Source organism: Tachypleus tridentatus, chromosome 5, assembly GCF_004210375.1.
Source record: "Tachypleus tridentatus isolate NWPU-2018 chromosome 5, ASM421037v1, whole genome shotgun sequence".
NCBI lineage: Eukaryota > Metazoa > Arthropoda > Merostomata > Xiphosura > Limulidae > Tachypleus > Tachypleus tridentatus.
This window is the reverse complement of record NC_134829.1, coordinates 17,557,597-17,579,319: the sequence shown is the minus strand read 5'-3', so window position 1 is coordinate 17,579,319 and position 21,723 is coordinate 17,557,597. Positions and strand designations below refer to the sequence as shown.

Below are 21,723 nucleotides of genomic sequence, written 5' to 3'. Positions count from 1 at the left end.
TACACCAAACACAACTGATAACTTACCATGTTTTTCTTTATAATGCATGTGCTGCTTACTGGAGGATACGCCATATATACGTTTTTATGGTATCAATTCTAATACTTCATTTATAAAATAATGAAAAAGAAACATAGTCTCAGAGCGTTTTCTAGAAACAAAATATTACAGATTAAGTTTGTTTGTTTTTGAATTTCGCGCAAAGCTACTCGAGGGCTATCTGCGCTAGCCATCCCTAATTTAGTAGTGTAAGACTAGAGGAAAGGCAGCTAGTCATTACCACCCACCGCCAACTCTTAGGCTACTCTTTTATCAACGAATAATGGAATTGACCGTCACATTACAACCCCCCCACGGCTGGGAGGGCGAGAATGTTTGGTGCGACCAGGATTCAAACCCGCGACTCTTGGATTACGAGTCGAATGCCTCAACACGCTTGGCCATACCGGGCCCACAGATTAAGTAAGGTATATACCAGAGCTTCGAATTCTGTGATTATACATTTTCAACATAAAGCATTTAACACAGAAGGCTGTATCAAACCTGAACATTTGTTCATCTTTTTCACGTTAGGTGGAGATAGTTAAATATCTAAAGCTACTTAAAGGTATATGCACCAGCTGTCCGTAGTTTGAACTAACTGGCGAAGGAAAAAGCAGCTAATCAACAGCACCTACCACCAACTCTTGGTATGTTCTTGTCTAGGAGAATACATGGATCTGACTATCACCCTCATAACGCACTAGGCCTGGCACGGCCAGGCGGTTAAGGCACTCGACTCGTAATCTGAGGATCGGGGTTCGAATATCCGTCACACGAAACATGCTCGTCCTTACACTGTTGTGTTGGTGTTATTATGTGATGGTCAGTTGCACTATTACTTAGTAAAAGAGTTGGCGGTGGGTGGTGATGACTAGTTGCCTTTTCTCTAGTCTTACACTACTAAATTAGGAACGGCTAGTACAGATAGCCCTCGAGTAGCTTTGTGCGAAATTAAAAAAACAGACAAACAAACAAAATTTAGCAGCGTAAGACTAGAGGGAAGGCAGCTAGTCATCACTACCCACTGCCAACTCTTGGGCTACTCTTTTACAAACGAATAGTGGGTTTGACCGTCAAATTATAATGAAAAGGAGAGCATGTTTGGTGCGAGGAGGATTCGAACCCGTGACCCTCAAATTACGAGTCGAGTGCCTTAACCACCTGCCGTGAAGCGGAAGAAAAGGCTAAATGAAATAAAACAGTACTACAACATGATCTAATAAACGCTATAAAATTTACAAAATAACCGTTAAATAACCAAAAATAATTTAAAAAAAATATTTTCAATAACGTTGGGGGGAATCTTAAGTTAGAAAGTCTTTCATAAAACTGCTGAAAGCACACAAGAGTCAACTTTGTGTAAATAAAAATTATTAAAGAAATTATTCATATTAAAGAATAGTTACAGATAAAATAAATGCAAAGTGATTTAGAAAACAGATTATTAAATAAAAAGAGTCGCAACATTATTCTTATTGTATGAAAATTAAAATATAAGTGAAATATTATATAATATTTCCTATCAAAATGCAGACATAATAGTTATGAATTTATATGAATAGCCCACACTTGAAACTAATTCCACGATTAATAATGCTATATACGAAACAATATGCATATTTAAGTGTTTAGCTAAATGCATGTAAGCACTTATTTGCTTTTTCATTTTGTTCTGTAAGTTTGAAGTTGTTTAGCAGACATGAAGTATTTTTCACATGTTTGAGTAATTGGATTATTTTTTTTACTACGAATGGAATAATGATTCATTTCCTAACGTTTATTGTACACCTTTTACAACGAGTTGTAGTACACGAACGTACATATATAATAAACGTTTAACTGATGTTCTATCTTTAATGTGAAAGAAACTATAAATACTACAGTCTGATTAAAATATGCATATTACAACAATGACGATATATTACATTCAGTAATGTTTATAATTGTGTAAAAGCATTATAGATTTCCCAAAAGGACTTACAGAATAAACAAATCATTTAGTATTTATCGAATAAATAAAAATAAAAATTATATAATTTTGTATTCTTACCCAGACAATCTTACTTGCATTTATCTTTTTATATACTTATATTTATGTATTCAAATTTTTGTTTTAGTAGTGAATTCTTGATTTATTTGTACAAACTAATACACCTGTAATGCACTTGTTAAACGATTTTCTAAGGCATTAAGTAAAGTACCATTTCAATATCTCCTGGGTAGTCAAAATCCTTTGGTGCTTTTCTTGCATTGGGTACCACAGGTCAATAGAGAAGTATTAGCCTGTGGTTCCATTTTTAGAGGCTTGTAAGGAGGTTATTTTGTCTGCCTTGGTCTCGAGAATGTAATAGTATGTGAATATGTCATTTTGTTGTGTGAACAAATAGGTTAGTCTTGTTTTAGTTCTAAAATAGTTTAGCTTGTTAAATGTACAGGCAGTCGACGAAGTCGTCAATAACACTCACATGTGAAGTCTATCTTCACACCGGACACTTTGATAATTTCCAACATCACTTATGCATAAAGTCTGCCTTCACACTAGTCAGATACTTTGTTAATTTCCAGTTATCAGGACAGCTACAGTATCCACTTTCACCTATGGAAGTCATGGGTGCTGTTCTTGTTCTCACAGTTTATTTAACATTCAGTGAAGTAAAAAAAAAAGCACGTGCTTTTATTTGTTACGTTTTGAGTCATTTCTTTTACTTCATTTCACCAGTTCACACATCTTGGGCATTTATTTTACATTTCCTAAGAATTTCTGATTTTTGTAGATAATAATGTAACATACAGCACTGGAAATAACTACGGAAACATACAAACTACAGATGTACAGGAGTCACAAACAACGAATATTCTGGTGTTTACTCTTCTTGTGTACATCTATACAGGAGTCACAAACAACGAATATTTGGTGTTTACTCTTCTTGTGTACATCTATACAGGAGTCACAAACAACGAATATTCTGGTGTTTACTCTTCTTTTGTACATCTATACAGGAGTCACAAACAACGAATATTCTGGTGTTTACTCTTCTTGTGTACATCTATACAGGAGTCACAAACAACGAATATTCTGGTGTTTACTCTTCTTGTGTACATCTATACAGGAGTCACAAACAACGAATATTCTGGTGTTTACTCTTCTTGTGTACATCTATACAGGAGTCACAAACAACGAATATTCTGGTGTTTACTCTTCTTGTGTACATCTATACAGGAGTCACAAACAACGAATATTCTGGTGTTTACTCTTCTTGTGTACATCTATCTTTACCTAATTTCCACCCAGTGATGTGCACAGCTAGTTTTATGCTCACTGGCTACAGTGAGGTCTTCTGCTGTGCATGGGACATGGATGGAGTTTTGGGGCAGGTGCCCAGATGTTGAATCGTCTGCCTCTCACCAATAACGGATCTGTTAGAGCACCTCTATTTCACCATATCAGCCCTAGATCTGCCGAACTGGGAACATAGACGATTGAAGTGTTTATTAATTGACAAACAATCATCACAGAAAGTACGAAGGAAATGTGTACAAACTATACAACACACAAATATTTTGTTTACCAGCCTTTTGCCTACGTGAAAAATGTTAAATATTGTTTTTGTGTTGTCATATAATTTGTTTTTTACCAGAATTGTTTCATATGACCTGTATTACTTCTTACAATTCAGCTAAGTTGTGTGATTACCTTTTGATCATCAATGTTTTTCCATAAGTAAATATAACCTTAAGAATGTTCATACAGAGTTGTGTGTATTCCATTGGCCTTTAAGATTTCTTTTCACTACACTCGTCGTCTATGCGGGATCTTTGTTTTGTTGGAAGGTAAATCCATATTTGATTAGTAGTGTTCCCGAAAGAATACCATGACTGATCAAATTTGCCCTCTACGTAAAGTTTCATGAATTTCATGTAAATCAACAGCACCATTGTTGAGATGCAGCTTCAAGTTTCTATAGATCCTCAACCATGCTTCACTCTAAATGTTGTGTCTTGATATGAAACTGTTCTTCTTGAATAAACTGTTATCAAGTCTTATTGAACAAATCGAACCTGTATTGATTTGTAAATAGCACACTTCTCTATACTTATTCACATCACTTTTGTTGATTTGGTTTCCATTGCAAATGTTTGGTGTCATTACTTTTCTTAGCTGCAGTTTTTAAGCAGTTTCACTCTCACGTATATTGGTTTATGCTAATGTGAATCTTACTTTTCTCAAAGTAATATTTACAGCAAGGTTGGCAAGACTTGTAAACAACTTTCTGCCATTCAATAAATAATATATTATAAAATACTTAAATCACTTTGGACCGGCTTTAATTTTCTAGCTGGACCAGATCTTACCACTGGAACATGGAGTTTTGCTAAATTTTTCCCATGGAGTATAAATTACTAACCAAACCTTTGATTTATGCATACTTGTTATGGGATATTTCAATTTTGTACTCACTACTAGACCAAGTATGACTGTCCTTACGCTTTTAGGCTTCATTCTGGTATGGAACATTCCAATTAATTGGACGACAACCAACTACAGTGACCCGCCATGGCCAGGTGGGTTAAGGCGTTTGACTCGTAATCTGAGGGTCGCGGGTTAGAATCCCCGTCGCACCAAACATGTTCGCCCTTTCTGCCGTGGGGGCGTTAGAATGTTACAGTCAAACCCACTATTCGTTGGTAAAAGAGTAGCCCAAGAGTTAGCGGAGAGTGGTAATAACTAGATGTCTTCCCTCTACTCTTAAACTGCTAAATTAGGGACGGCTAGCGCAGATAGTCCTCATGTAGCTTTCCGCGAGATTCAAAACAAACAAACCAACTACAGTGTAAACTACCATCTTGTGATTATGGTACAATACATTTACACACGATAAAGATGTAGCGTTCCTGTAATATTTTACTTTAATTCCTTTTTCCATCACCCTTCTCATACCTTTTCTCAATATTGTATGTATACTTTATTTCCTCCGTTCAAAGCAGATCGATTGTTTTATCAAACAATAGATGAGTCGGTCATTAAATATAGACTATCTACACATGAAAGCATAAATCAAGCTTGGTAATTAGTTGAATGTTTCTCATACCAAGACGGCACATAAGATGTTAGCTCCGGTTCAATTGGCACAAGTGAATGAGAATGGTGATATATTTTTCCTGCCTGAGATGCCAGCCCTTCACAACAGCTAACAGTCTCTACCAATCATACAGTTGAATAGAACTGAACAAGTGTCTTACTCAAGAATACAAAATATTATACAGACCAACCTGGAACTCGCAATAACCCGACTACGCGTACAGTACTAAAATTATACGACTTTTAATTAAGCCATCTTAGTTGAGTTTCTCGAGTTGTTACCAGTAGCGGGCTTGTTCATGTAAAAATACAAGGTTATTTTGGAATGGGTTTTAAGACAAAAACAATTTGTTTTTGAATTTCGTGATAAGCTACATACAAGGACTACCTGAGCTACGCATCCTTAAGTTAGCAGTGTAAGACTAGAGGAAAGGCAGTTAGTCATCACCACCCACCGCCAACTCTTGGACTACTCTTTTACTTACAAACGGTAGGATTGACAGTCACATTACAAGTGCTACCAAGACTGAAATTACAAGCATGTATGGTGGAACAGGGATTTGAGCCCGCAACCTTCAGATCGAGAGTCGAGCGCTCTAACCACCTGGCCAACAAAAACAGACCTCTGTCTTCCAAGAAAATGGAAACTCAAAGGTAAGTATAGGTTGCAAAACTAAAATTAAACCGTGCGCAAAATCTGAGAAGTTATAAGGTTCAACAACATATTTTTATTATGCTTACGTATATAAACATCAATTAATGCTTTTCATATACTTGTATTCACTGACATATCCAGGAATTTCAAAATGGAGCAAGTCGTAACATTTATATTTGCATATAATTTCTATTTATAATATATGAACTTTATAATTTCCTTTACACTGTTTGTTAATTTCGCACTAAGCTACACGAGGGCTATCTGTGCTAACTGTCCCTAATTTAGCAGTGTAAGACTAGAGGGAAGGTAGCTAGTCATCACTACCCATCGCCAACTCTTGGGCTACTCTTTTATCAACGAATAGTGAGATTGACCGTCATATGATAATGCCCCCATAACTGAAAGGGCGGGCATGTTTGGTGCAACGGGGATTCGAACCCGCGACCCTCAGGTTATGAGTCAAACGTCTTAACCCACCTGGCCATCCTTTACATTGCTTCAATGACTGTTATAACATGCTAATAGCATGCCACGTATTGACGTCACTCAAGTACCGCGAATCATGACTGCGCTGAAGTTTGAAATTTGAAAACCGTGAATTGGATTTTGAGTAAGCTAGATGTAAGTAAAAGCTAAAGAACATAAAACTATGAAACTTGACATAGCTAAATTACGAATTGCAGGGAAAAAATTGTGTAAAATAAAAATACAAGTCAAAGGTGTGGACCATGGCCATATGTCCCCTTCCCTGGCTACGCCAGTGTTTGTATTGTTTTGTTTTGTATCTGAAAGTAAAATAAATGAAAAAAATTAAAAAACTATGAAAAAGATTAGACACTTTATATTATACTTTACTTTATTAAAATGGGTGACTTGTAGATACGATGAATTTAGTTTACGATGTATCATGATACTTGTGATTATATACTTTAGCAGAATAAAAAAAATAAAAACTAAATCCAACAGGAAACCAATGTTGGATAAAACTCTGTACACCCAGCATCATCCAAATGGCTTTTAATTCCTTAGTCTGTAAACATTACGTTAGTAAAATCTGAATTGATTTTCAACCTAAATACCACAGTCAAGTACTTTAAATCATTCAAATATTCTTAATCTTACCTTAATAAGGTCATTAATAAATAATGAATACATCCTAAGATAAACTGATACACTCACAAGGGAAAATTCCAGTTCAAAATAAATGCGTTTTAACCTCTTCTTTACTGTTGATCATTAACTGAATAATATTTTAGTTTATGTGATTGAAAAACTGTTTTTGTTCTGCAATATGTGTTTTATATCTGATATCTGCAGTGAATAAAATCAGTACCTCGGTGTCCTTTATGATGCGTTCATAGATATATATTACTAAAGTAAGGAAATATCTTGATAACACGAGCTATAACGTTCTTATCATTTTTTATAAATTAAATACATTTTACTACAGTACTGACTAAATGAAAGGACCAAATGTTATTCATCTGAATACTACTGGCATTAGAGAATCATAGGTAGTTATTTTATATTGTAGTTTTTCCCTCTTTTGGTTTTATTGGAAATTTGTTTGTTTGTTTTTCAATTTCGCGCAAAGCCACACTAGGGATATTTGGGTTAGCTGTCCCTCATTTAGCAGTGTAAGACTAGAGGGAAGGCAGCTAGTCATCACCACCCACCGCCAACTGTTGGGCTGCTCTTTTAACAACGAATAGTGGGATTAACCGTAACATTATAGCGCCACCACGGCTGAAAGGACGAGCATGTGTGGTGCGGCAGGGATTCGAACCCGCGACCCTCAGATTACGAGTCGAACGCCTTAACACACCTGGCCATGCTGGGCATCATTGGAGCTTCTGAATAAGTTTTATGTTTAGGCGAATTGTAATTTATTTATAATTTAAAGAAAACTGTAAGCTATGCATAAAAGTAATAGAAAATGGTGTGTATAATGTAAAGAATATCATATATTATTTTGAACATTATTGAGAAAATGTAAACATTTCTTTACGAATAAACTTATACAGTGATACTCAACAAAGAAGGGGAACGAAGACATCTTTAATTTTAAAAATATCGAATTTTCTCTACCGTTGATTACTGGTAATCAATTGAGATCTGTGACAGTTTTTACTGGTTCTCTAATACAACTAGACTAACGTATAATGTATCATCCAGTAGATGCAAACACAATTATACAGTGTAAGATTATGTGGAAAGATGAGAAAGTGTTAGCTGATCGTAAACTGTTAAAATAGTTTAAAATCACAAATTTGCTTATTTTAAAGAATTATAAAATAAAACGTCGAGATAAACTACAACTTCCCTCTCTCAGTAACCATAGAGAATTTATCACGATATAAATAATTTGTGTTTCTGGTGATTTAAATAACAGGGAATCACCAATAGCCGCGGCACTTGAAATTCTTTTATACAGGATTAGAGTAAATTAATCTTTGAAACGGTTTTTTTTTTTTTTACTTTTATAATAGCTATATATGAGTGCGCTAGCAATACTAAGTGTGGGCGAGCGCATACCCAATTCGAATTTATCACTCATTAGCATCTCTACCAGTCTACTCTAAAATTAAAATTCTTTTAAGCAAGATTATAATAAATTAACTTATGAGACCTTGGATGTACCGAAATACATCGTTTAAAAGGCTTTGGCCTCGTGAGCCTAAAACTGTAGTCAGATCTCAAATTGGTCAAGAGAAGACAGAGCTATGAGCTAAAAGTTTGTATTTGAAATGCCCAGAACAATTCTATGAGCCTTTATGCCGCTGCTAATAGGTGCTCTTTGAATTCACTTCCAAGAATTAATTTATTTAGAGTTAGACCAGCTAGCAACGACACAAGTCAAATTCCTCAATTCCAATGACGTGTGTGTGTTTTCCTATAGAAAGGCCACATCTGGCTGAGCTCACCGAGGGGAATCAAACCCTGATTTTAGCGTTGTAAATCCGTAGAAATATCGCCGTACTAGTGGGGGCAAATATAATGATGATTAATATTAAATTTTACAGAAAACCAGGCTCTATAATATTCGAGTTTTTTTACTTTATGTAGTTAAACCATTATGTTATGGCTCATATGTTTTAAAGAAACAGTCTATGACATCCTAGTAATTAGTTGTTCATTAAATCATTTTCAGATATCACGGTGAAAGGCCTACCAGTTTTCTTGTGAATTTATCATATATGTATATTATGTTAATATGTGTTTCTATCAAGCTAGCAGCTTCCTGTGAACCACAACTAATGATAGATAGTTTAATACGGGAAGGAATCCTGTGGTGATAGAAGATGGGTTCGAATTTTGCGCATAGCTACACGAGAACTATATACACTAAAAGGTTTATGGATATCACTAATTAACATTTTTAAAATATGAAACTTCTGCATTCACTACCATTTGGTTGGTAAAGTGTGGCTTGTCAGTTTATGAGGATGGATTGATTATAATAATATATTCAATACTTTTACTATGATAAGTATTTCAAGTTAATGCATCAAAATAATCACTCAGCAATTTCTTCCTATTCAATCGTGAAAGAGGAATGTGAGCTTCGTTATATAAGTATACATATTTCAACTAGGTAAAGATAGAAATTTATTTAAATAAAAAATTATTATTTGGAATATTACGTTTTAATTCGTTTACAGCTATTATGTACACAGATTTTAAAACGATTTTTTCAGTTTAAGGAAAACTGGGAATGTTGAAATATTGGATTAGAAATTTTAAAAAAATTATAAACATCACAGAGATTAACTTAGCGTGGTGTGACATTTAGGTCAAATTAGTATGTCCTTGAAAGGTGATTTACCTATATCTCTATAATAACTAAACTGATAAGTTAGATATTCTTAGGTTCATTTATAAAAAATATATAAATAAAAAAGTATAAAATAGTGTTACATCAGCTGTAAAAATTAATATATATTTACTCAGTATTTGATGCTAATTTTTCACTTCAGTGGTTCTAATAGATTTCCATCCAATATGTAAACAGCTTCATAAAATGTCTTTAAAATGTAAAATTACTTGAAAAAAGGTGTATCATGTAAGCTGCTTGACAAAATGCGTTTAACATATAAAACTGCTTGATAAAATAAAACTAACATAAAAAACTGTTTGATAAAATACTTACAACATCAAAAACAGCTCGATAAAATATACTTAATGTCAAACTTCTCGATGAAATATATTTAATGTCAAACTATTTGATAAATACCTTTAACAAATAAAACTGTTTGATAAAACGTCTTTAAAATGTAAAACTGATTGATAAGATATGTAAAGACGCTCGATAAAGTGTTTAATATGTAAAACTGAATGATAAAAGCAGTTTAATATGTAAAACTGGTTAAGAAAATATAATTATCATGTTAAAACTGCTTGATTAAATGTGTTTAAATTTGTAAAACTGCTTAATAAAATATCCTTCATATGTAAAAACTGCTTGATAAAATGTGTTTAATAGGGAAAACCACTTTATAAATATGTTTGATATGTAAATCTGCTTGGTAAAATATGTTTAATGTGTAAAACTATTTGATAAAACGTGTTTTATATGCAAAACGGCTTGATAAAATGTCTTTAGTATGCAAAACTGCGTAGGAAATACTGTGTTTACTATGCAAAAATTTGTGGTAAATATGTTTAATATGTAAAACTATTTCATAAAGTGAGTTTAATAATTAAAAGTGCAGGATAAAATATGTATAATGGGTAAAACTGCTTTATAAGTATGTATCGTATCTAAAACTGGTTGGTAAAATATGTTCGATATGTAAAACTGCTTATAAAATATGTTTAATATCCAAACTGATTAAAAAGACGTGTTTATTATGTAAAAATGATTGAAAACTCATCATTAATGTGTAACACTGCTTGATAAAATGTGTTTAATGTGTAAAACTGAGTGAAAAATGGTATTTAATAAAAAAACTGTTTATAAATGTGTTTAATATGAAAAACTGTTTGAAAAAAGGTCTTTAATATGTAAAACTGCTTAATGAGTGTGTTTACTATTTAAAATTTTGCAGTAAAATATGTTTAATATGCAAAACTCTTCGATAAAAAGTGTTCAATATGTAAAACTGCTTGACAAAATGTGTCTAATATGTAAAACTGCTTCAAAAATATGTTTAATATCCAAAACTGATTGAAAAGACGTGTTTAATATGTAAAACTGCTTAATGAGTGTGTTTACTATCTAAAATTTTGCAGTAAAATATGTTTAATATGCAAAACTCTTCGATAAAAAGTGTTCAATATGTAAAACTGCTTCAAAAATATGTTTAATATCCAAAACTGATTGAAAAGACGTGTTTAATATGTAAAAATGATTGAAAACACGTGATTAATGTGTAACACTGCTTGATAAAATGTGTTTAATGTGTAAAACTGATTGAAAAATGGCATTTAATAAGAAAAACTGTTTATAAATGTGTTTAATATGAAAAACTGTTTGAAAAAAATGTCTTTAATATGTAAAACTGCCTAATAAGTGTGTTTACTATTTAAAACATAGCAGAAAAATGTGTTTAATATGCAAAACTGTTCGATAAAATGTGTTCAATATCCAAAACTGCTTGATAAAATGTGTTTAATATGTAAAACCACATCATAAATGTACTTGATATGTAAATCTGCTAGACGAAATATGTTTAGTATGTAAAAATGTTTGATAAAATGTGTCTAATATTCAAAACTCTTTGATAAAATGTGTTCAATATGTAAAAGTGATTCATAAAATGTGTTTAAAATGTAAAACTGCTTCTTAAAATGTCTTTAATATGTAAAACAGCGTAATATGTGTTTTTACTACGTAAAACTTTCTTGAGAATATGTTAAATATGTAAAACTATTTCACAAAATGAGTTTAATAAGTAAAAGTGCTGGGTAAAATGTGTTTAATATGTAAAACTGTTTGATAAAATGTGTTTAATATGTATATATGCTTGAAAAAGTGTCTTTAATATGTAAAACTGATTAATAAGTGTGTTTACTATTTAAAACTTTGTAGTAAAATATGTTTAATATGCAAAACTTTTTGATAAAAGTTTTCAATATGTAAAACTGCTTGACAAAATATGTTTAATATTTAAAACTGATTGAAAAGATGTTTTTAATATGTAAAACTGCTTTAGAAATGTGTTTAATATCTAAAACTGCATGAAACAATGTGTTTGATAGGTAAAAATTGTTTGATAAAATGTTTTTAATGTGTAAAACTGCCTTATAAAATGTGTTTAATATGGAGAACCACTTTATAAATGTGTTTGACATGTCAAACCATTTTACAAATGTGTTTGATATCTAAACTGCTTGATAGAATGTGTATAATATCTAAAACTGATTGCAAAATGCGGTTAATATGTAAAACCAATGAATGAAATGTTTTTAATACGTAGAATTGCATGAAAAAAATTCTTTAATATGTGAAACTTCCTAATATGTGTGTTAACTATTTAAAACTTTGCAGTAAAATATGTTTAATATGCGAAATTCTTTGATAAAATGTTTCCATTATGAAAAAATGCTTGATAAAATGTGTTTAATATGTAAAACTAATTGCAAACAGTGGGTAATATGTAATACCGCTGGATAAAATGATTTTAATACGTTGAACTGCTTGAAAATATTTCTTTAATATGTAAAACCGCTGGATAAAATGTGTTTAATATTACAATTACTTTATATGTGTTTTTCGTATGTAAAACTGGTTGGTAAAATATGTTTAATATCTAAAACTCTTTTATAAAATGTGTTTAATATGTAAAACTCCTAAATAACATGTGTTTAGTATGCAAATATGCTTGACAAAATGTGTTTAACATTTTAAACTGCTTAATGAAAAGTGTTTAATATGTAAAACTGCTTGATATAAAGAGTTCATAATAAAACACTGCTTCATATGTTATGTTTGATACCTAAAATTGCTTAAAACAATTTGTTTAATATGTTAAACTTGTTTCATAAAATGTGGTCAAGATATAAAACTGTTCATAAATGTGTTTAATATCTAAAACTATTAAACAAAATGTTTCTAATATGTAAAACTGCTTGATAAAAATGTGTTTAATAGGTAAAACTGATTAAAAAGACGTATTTAATATGTAAAACTGCTTTATAAATATGTTCAATACGTAAACCTGCTTGATAAAATGAGTTTAATATGTAAAACTGCTTGATAAAATGTGATTAATATGTAAAACCATATCATAAATGTATTTGATATGTAAATCTGCTAAGTGAAAGATGTTTAGTATGTAAAAATGTCTGATAAAATGTGTCTAATATTCAAAACTCTTTGATAAAATGTGTTCAATATGTAAAAGTGATTCATAAAATGTGTTTAAAATGTAAAACTGCTTCTTAAAATGTCTTTAATATGTAAAACAGCGTAATATGTGTTTTTACTACGTAAAACTTTCTTGAGAATATGTTAAATATGTAAAACTATTTCACAAAATGAGTTTAATAAGTAAAAGTGCTGGGTAAAATGTGTTTAATATGTAAAACTGTTTGATAAAATGTGTTTAATATGTATATATGCTTGAAAAAGTGTCTTTAATATGTAAAACTGATTAATAAGTGTGTTTACTATTTAAAACTTTGTAGTAAAATATGTTTAATATGCAAAACTTTTTGATAAAAGTTTTCAATATGTAAAACTGCTTGACAAAATATGTTTAATATTTAAAACTGATTGAAAAGATGTTTTTAATATGTAAAACTGCTTTAGAAATGTGTTTAATATCTAAAACTGCATGAAACAATGTGTTTGATAGGTAAAATTGTTTGATAAAATGTTTTAATGTGTAAAACTGCCTTATAAAATGTGTTTAATATGGAGAACCACTTTATAAATGTGTTTGACATGTCAAACCATTTTACAAATGTGTTTGATATCTAAACTGCTTGATAGAATGTGTATAATATCTAAAACTGATTGCAAAATGCGGTTAATATGTAAAACCAATGAATGAAATGTTTTTAATACGTAGAATTGCATGAAAAAAATTCTTTAATATGTGAAACTTCCTAATATGTGTGTTAACTATTTAAAACTTTGCAGTAAAATATGTTTAATATGCGAAATTCTTTGATAAAATGTTTCCATTATGAAAAAATGCTTGATAAAATGTGTTTAATATGTAAAACTAATTGCAAACAGTGGGTAATATGTAATACCGCTGGATAAAATGATTTTAATACGTTGAACTGCTTGAAAATATTTCTTTAATATGTAAAACCGCTGGATAAAATGTGTTTAATATTACAATTACTTTATATGTGTTTTTCGTATGTAAAACTGGTTGGTAAAATATGTTTAATATCTAAAACTCTTTTATAAAATGTGTTTAATATGTAAAACTCCTAAATAACATGTGTTTAGTATGCAAATATGCTTGACAAAATGTGTTTAACATTTTAAACTGCTTAATGAAAAGTGTTTAATATGTAAAACTGCTTGATATAAAGAGTTCATAATAAAACACTGCTTCATATGTTATGTTTGATACCTAAAATTGCTTAAAACAATTTGTTTAATATGTTAAACTTGTTTCATAAAATGTGGTCAAGATATAAAACTGTTCATAAATGTGTTTAATATCTAAAACTATTAAACAAAATGTTTCTAATATGTAAAACTGCTTGATAAAAATGTGTTTAATAGGTAAAACTGATTAAAAAGACGTATTTAATATGTAAAACTGCTTTATAAATATGTTCAATACGTAAACCTGCTTGATAAAATGAGTTTAATATGTAAAACTGCTTGATAAAATGTGATTAATATGTAAAACCATATCATAAATGTATTTGATATGTAAATCTGCTAAGTGAAAGATGTTTAGTATGTAAAAATGTCTGATAAAATGTGTTTAATATTCAAAACTCTTTCATAAAATTGTGTTCAATATGTAAAACTGATTCATAAAATGTGTTTAAAATTTAAAACTGCTTGTTAAAATGTCATTAATATGTAAAACAGCGTAATATGTGTTTTTACTATGTAAAACCTTTTGGTAGAATACATTTAACATGTAAAATTATTTGATAAAATGTGTTTAATATGTAAAACTGTTTGATAAAATCTCTATAATATGTAAAACCGCTTTATAAATGTGTTTAATATATAAAGCTGCATGAAACAATATGTTGAATATGTAAAACTGATTGTAAAGATGTGTTTACATAAAGCTGCTTTATAAATGTCTTTAATATGTATAATTGTTTTATAAAATGTGTTTAATATGGAAAACCACTTTAATAATGTGGTTGATATATAAAACAATTTTATAAATGTGTTTCATATGTAAAACTGCTTGGTAAATATGTTTAATATGTGAAACTGATTGATAAAATGTGTTTAATATGTAAAACTGTTTGATAAAATGTGTTTAATATGTAAATATGCATAAAAATGTCTTTAATATGTAAAACTGCTTGATAAAAATGTGTTTAATAGGTAAAACTGATTAAAAAGACGTATTTAATATGTAAAATATCTTTATAAATGTGTTCAATACGTAAAACTGCTTGATAAAATGTGTTTAATATGTCAAACCATATCATAAATGTATTTGATATGTAAATCTGCTTAATAAAATATCTTTAGCATGTAAAAACGTTTGATAAAATGTGTTTAAAATGTAAAACTGCTTGTTAAAATATGTTTGATATTTAAAACAGCGTAATAAGTGTGTTTACTATGTAAAACTTTGTGGTAGAATATGTTTGATATGTAAAACTATTTGATAAAATGCGTTTAAATATGTAAAAGTACCAAATAAAATTTGTTTAATGTGTTAAACCTTTGATAAAATTTGTTTAATAAGTAAAACTGCATAATAAAATGTCTTTAGTATATAAAACTGCGTAATAAGTGTATTTACTATGTAAAACTTTGTAGTAAAATATGTTTAATATCTAAAACTGATTGATAAAATGTGTTTAATATGTAAAACGGTTTGATAAAATGTTTTCATTATGAAGAAATGTTTGATAAAATGTGTTTAATATGTAAAACTAATTACAAACTGTGGTTAATATGTAAAACCGCTGGATAAAATGTTTTTAATACGTTAAACTGCTTGAAAATATTTCTTTAATATGTAAAACTGCTGGATAATTACAATTGCTTTATATGTGCTTTGCGTATGTAAAAATTGGATGGTAAAATATGTTTAATATGTAAAACTCCTAAATAACATGTGCTTAGTATGCAAATATGCTTGATAAAATGTGTTTAACATTTTAAACTGCTTAATTAAAAGTGTCTAATAAAACACTGCTTCAAATGTTATGTTTGATACCTAAAATTGCTTAAAACAATTTGTTTAATATAATAAACTTGCTTGATAAAGTGAGTTGAAGATGTAAAACAGGTTCATAATTGTGTTTAATATGTAAAACAGCTTTATAAATGTGTTTAATATATAAAACTGCATGAAACCATATGTTTAATATGTAAAACTGATTGTAAAGATGTGTTTAATGTATAAAACTGCTTTATCGATGTCTTTAATATGTATAATTGCTTTATAAAATGTATTTAATATGGAAAACAACTTTAAAAATGTGTTTGATATATAAAACCATTTTATAAATGTGTTTCATATGTAAATCTGCTTGGTAAATATGTTTAATACGTAAAACTGTTTGATAAAATGTGTTTAATATGTAAATATGCATGAACAAATGTGTTCAATACGTAAAACTGCTTGATAAAATATATTTGATATATATATATTTGATATGTAAATCTGCTGAATAAAATATGTATAGTATGTAAAAATGTTTGATAAAATGTGTTAAAATGTAAAACTGCTTGTTAAAATGTCTTTAATATGTAAAACAGCGTAAAAAGTGTTTTTATGTGTAAATCTTTGTGGTAGAATTAGTTTAATATGTAAAACTATTTGATAAAGTGTGTTTAGTATGTAGAAGAACTTGATAAAATGTGTTTTATCTATAAAACTGTTTGATAAAATGTGTTTAATATGTAAAACTGCTTGAAAAATATTTTAATATGTAAAACTGCCTAATAAGTTTGTTTGCAATTTAGAACTTTGTAGTAAAGTATGTTTAATATCCAAAACTCATTGATAAAATGAGTTCAATATGTAAAACTGCTTGAGAAAATATCTTTAATATGTAAAACTGCCTAATTATTGTGTTTACAATTTAAAACTTTGTAGTAAAATATGTTTAATATGCAATCTCTTTGATAAACTGTTTTCAATATGTAAAACCACTTGATAAAATGTGTTTAATATGTAAAACTGATTGCAAAATTTTGTTAATATGTAAACCCGCGGGATAAAATTTATTTAATATGTAAAATTCCTTATTAACATGTATTTAATATTCAAATGTGTTTGATAAAATGTGTTTAACATTTTAAACTGCTTAATGAATCGTGTTTAATGTGTAAAATTGCTTGATATAAAGCGTTTAATACGTAACACTGCTTCATAAGTTATGTTTGATTCCTAAAATTACTTAAAACAATATGTTTAATATGTAAAACTGTTTGATAAAATGTGTTTAATGTATAAAACTGTTTGATAAAATGTGTTTAATATGTGAAACTGCTTGAAAAATGTCTTTAATATTTAAAACTGCCTAATAAGTGTGTTTACTATCTAAACCTTTGTGGTAAAATACGTTTAATATGCAAAACTATTTGAGAAAATGTATTTAATATGTAGAAGTGCTGGATAAAATATGTTTAATATGTGACACTGCTTGTAAAATATGTTTAATATGTGACACTGCTTGTAAAATATGTTTAATATGGAAACTGCTTAAATGGCATACTGTTGTCTGTAAACTTATAAATGATGAAAAAATTAATATTTGGAAAACGTTGTTGTCGTTAACAATTTTCTATAGTAGATCTTGAAGATGAAAGTAAATAAACATGTCAGTAGGATTATGACGTTTTAATATTATAGAAGATGTCTCATATGGTGTTCACACGTAACGTATCGTTACCTTATCATGTGTGGAAGTTTGTTGAATAGCAATTGTTATGCAGTATAAATGACATATATTTTATGAATAAAAACCAGGATAGAATATTTCAAAAAATGAAAAAATCTCTCTAACATTAGTATTAAATTTATTCATTCAGATCTTCATAGTTAAACTGTCTGTCTACATACAAAGTCTCTTAGGTTTGGCACGAGTGCTTTTGAGAACTTAAAGAGTGTGAGAAGAGCCATCTCATAATTAAGTTATCTGCTTGGCTGTGCAGAATTGTTTAATTAACTAGATTAGAAGAGCTTACTTTATGAAATTTGATATAAAATTACGAACATCATAATCCGAGGAAAATACATCCAAATTCACACAAAAGTTTTTTAAAGAACATCTAAATGACAGAATTCAATCGCCAGATGGAAATACTATGCAAAAAATTAAACTTTAAAGAGTAGAGAAATGGAGCTCTCCACAAAACAGCAGTGTTTTGTTTTTCATTAAAATAATGAAATATGGATGATAATGACGATTCTCTCGACAAAACTTCGGAGCAGTAAAGTTTTTTTTCCAAATTAAAGTGATGAAGTATTGATAAATGAATGTATAATTATAATATTTATTTTCATTCAGTTGTAAACAGAACTGACTATCTATATTAAAATACAACTTTTTTCACCTTTTCTTATCGTAGTTTAACAAATAATCACTAGTTGTTATATGTTTTACTTTCATTACACTGTCATAAGATGCCCACCTGTACTACATGGTCTATTTAATACCAGTTCATTGTTTTTATAGTAAAAGTACATTTGATCCGTAAAACAGTAATTTTCGGCAGTCCTATTAATTTCAAACTGCTCGATAGTGACTAGATTTAAACCATAAATCAACATATATCTCAAAATGTTCGATATTTGAAACTTGAATCCAGAATTAAATAAACAGTCTATTTCTGATGAGCACCTCTTCTGACGCTATAATCAAAATAAAACTTAGCATAGTGATTTCATTCCGTCCCAGGAAATTTAAACATAAATCGTGTTGTATTTTTCTGCTGGAAACAGTGTGAGGAACATTTTGTTCTGGATCATAATTTACCTGGTATTTCTTACGGTTGCAACTCCTTCCACAACAAGAACGGAAGAGTCTACTTCGTCGGGAAGCGGCAATAGGAGCAGGAGACAAGGGGGGTGTGGAAGAAGCTTGATTTGGTTGAATACCATGTGACGTTTCTAGTTCCACAAACTCTCGATCCTAGAGAAAATTATAAGAAATTAACAGATATATATATAAACATGAATTGAGAGTTTCAGGTTATTTAATGGATATTTGGTCACTTTTGACTCTTTGAAGACTAACAGTCAAGATTCACAGGAAGTTTACTGCAAGTTCATTAAGAATATATTTTGATATTCACAGGAAGTTCACTGCAAGTTCATTAAGAATATATTTTGATATTCACAGGAAGTTTACTGCAAGTTCATTAAGAATATATTTTGATATTCACAGGAAGTTCGATAGACTTGATCCATATTAGTAAAATAACATCTAAGTTTTACTTATTCAGAAATCGATTTATATATACGGATAAAATACTATATGTATATAGTAATGGAAGAGGATTATAATTTTCATCACGCTAAATTGGTTACAGAATCATTAACCTGGCACTCATTTATGAAGAGTTCCATAGTTGAATTTCAACAATATTAACTATTTTAACATAACCCTTCAGGATGATAACAAAGGTGCTTTTTAGCTTAAAGATTTGAACTCTCGAAAAGTCATTCCTAAGCAGTTATATTATTATTTTTCAGCTATCATAAGTTGTATATGCGTCTTTGCGTTAAAGAACTCTGTTTGACTAGAAAAATAAATATTTTACAGCTGTTCAAAATTATCTATTTCGGATCCTAATAAGAGTTCATCTGAGATGTCCCCCGCTAGTACAGCGGTAAGTCTCCGGATTACAATCAGGGGTTCAATTCCCCTCGGTGGGCTCAGCAGATGGCCCTATGTGGCTTTGCTATAAGAAAAACACACAAACTCATCTGAGATATTCCGAGTTTTCCATGCCCAAAGCGCAAAATAAAATTCACGTAGTAAAATTTCCATTATCGTCACAGATTGCAAAATACAACCACGACCTCATCAGCATCTGACTTCTGAAGTATTGTACTGGAGACAGGAAAGTGAATAATTTGTCAATGTTTAAGAGCTGATGGAAAAAATTATGATTAACTTCAAGGTATCTCATACTCCCAAAGTAAACAGTATAGTATAGGTATCCCATATTCCAAGATTAGCCACATAAGCAGCATAGATCTCACAAAAAAAAATTCTGTTCACATTGCCAAAGAAAATGGCAAAAGGTGTCAACGAATTAGCTGCAAATATTTTTGCTATTTTTTTCTCAATCTTAATAAGTAAGCGATTCTAGATGCACTTTTGACCAATCTAAAAATTGTTTTATATGTTCCACTATCCGATTTACGTATCTCAAAAGGCCAGAACAAAACAAAAATACCTTGCTTAACCAAGCATTGGGACTACAACTTCAAATTTTGATTTCCCGTAGCTACCTGTCCTCACTCAAGTTCACCTAATTCACTGATCAATAGGTCCTTATTTACTTCATCACATGTGTAACAGGCCCGGCATGGCCAGGTGGTTAGGACAACTGACTTGTGATAGAGGGTCGTGGGTTCGAATCCCGTTACATCAAAAGTGATTACCCTTTCAGCCATTGGGATGCTATATTGTTATGGTCAATCTCACTATTAGTTGTTAAAAGAGTAGTTCGAGAGTTGGTGATGGGTGGTGATGCCTTCTCTCTTGTCTTGCATTGCTAAATTAAGAACGGCTAGCGCAGATAGCTCTCGTACAGTTTTGCGCGAAATTCAAAAACAAATACATTACTTAACTGTCTTGGACGTATTTCTGAATTTATACATCTAATAGCAAATCAAGGGCACAGAAATCCGCTGTTAATAGATACGTAAACATAGCTTAAAGGTGATCTCACGAAATTACCGTGATTTCAATTCCTATGGTTTTCATCCTCATAGAAACATGTTGCTGATTTTGAGGCTTGCTGAAAGTTTGTAAGTCTTCGTTAACACAAAATAATTGCTTACTATCGTCTTGGTTTGGTTTGTTTTGAATTTCACGCAAAGCTACGCGAGGGCTATCTGCACTAGCCGTCCCTAATTTTGCAGTATAAGACTAGATGGAAGACAGCTATCCATCACCACCCACCGCCAACTCTAAGGCTACTATTTTACCAACGAATAGTAGAATTGACCGTAACATTATAACGCCCCCACGGCTAAAGGGTAAGCATATTTGGAGTCATGGGGATTCGAAACCGCAACCCTCAGATTACGAGACGAGTGTCTTAACCACCTGGCCATGCCGGACCGTACTATCATCTTAACGCGTACCGAAAAATATGACTAGTTTTATTTTAATTGCCTTTTGATTCAGATATTTTTTGTTTATTAACTACTGATTTCACTGCGCGGATCAATCAAATTGCTGCTCCGAATTTGCTCGGGTGTGATTTCATACATTTTAATAGAATCTTGAAATATAGAATTATGAAAAAACGAGTAATGTTTAAAGTTGTGATCTTTCGTGAATTGAGATTTTGTTTATTTGTTTTGTTGAATTTCGCGCAAAGTTTCACAAGGTCTATCTGCGTAATCTGTTCTTAATTTTGAGGTATAATTTAGAGGGAAGACAGCTGGTGACACCACCTACCACCAATAATTTGGGTATTCTTGTAAGTTGGGTTCGGACCGAAAGTATGCAACGCGAATTTATTTTGACGGCAACAGGATTCGAACCAGGGAACCTCGTATCCACAATTCGTCACGCTATCACTGGACTGCACTCAGCACGACAAATGGAAACTCGGGACATCGCAGGTCCAAGGTCT

At 30.5% G+C, this 21,723-nt stretch overlaps 1 protein-coding gene across 6 annotated transcripts in view; it reads right to left on the bottom strand.

Annotated features, from left to right (window-relative positions):
• The window catches only part of LOC143250626 (potassium voltage-gated channel protein Shal-like), a 174,303-nt gene that overhangs the window by 8,715 nt on the left and 143,865 nt on the right, over positions 1 to 21,723 (bottom strand). For all 6 annotated transcript variants that reach the window (XM_076501477.1, XM_076501478.1, XM_076501481.1 and 3 more), the window contains exon 4: positions 18,882 to 19,037. In XM_076501477.1, the coding sequence (XP_076357592.1) occupies positions 18,882 to 19,037 (156 nt within the window). The remainder of the gene's footprint in view (positions 1 to 18,881; positions 19,038 to 21,723) is intronic.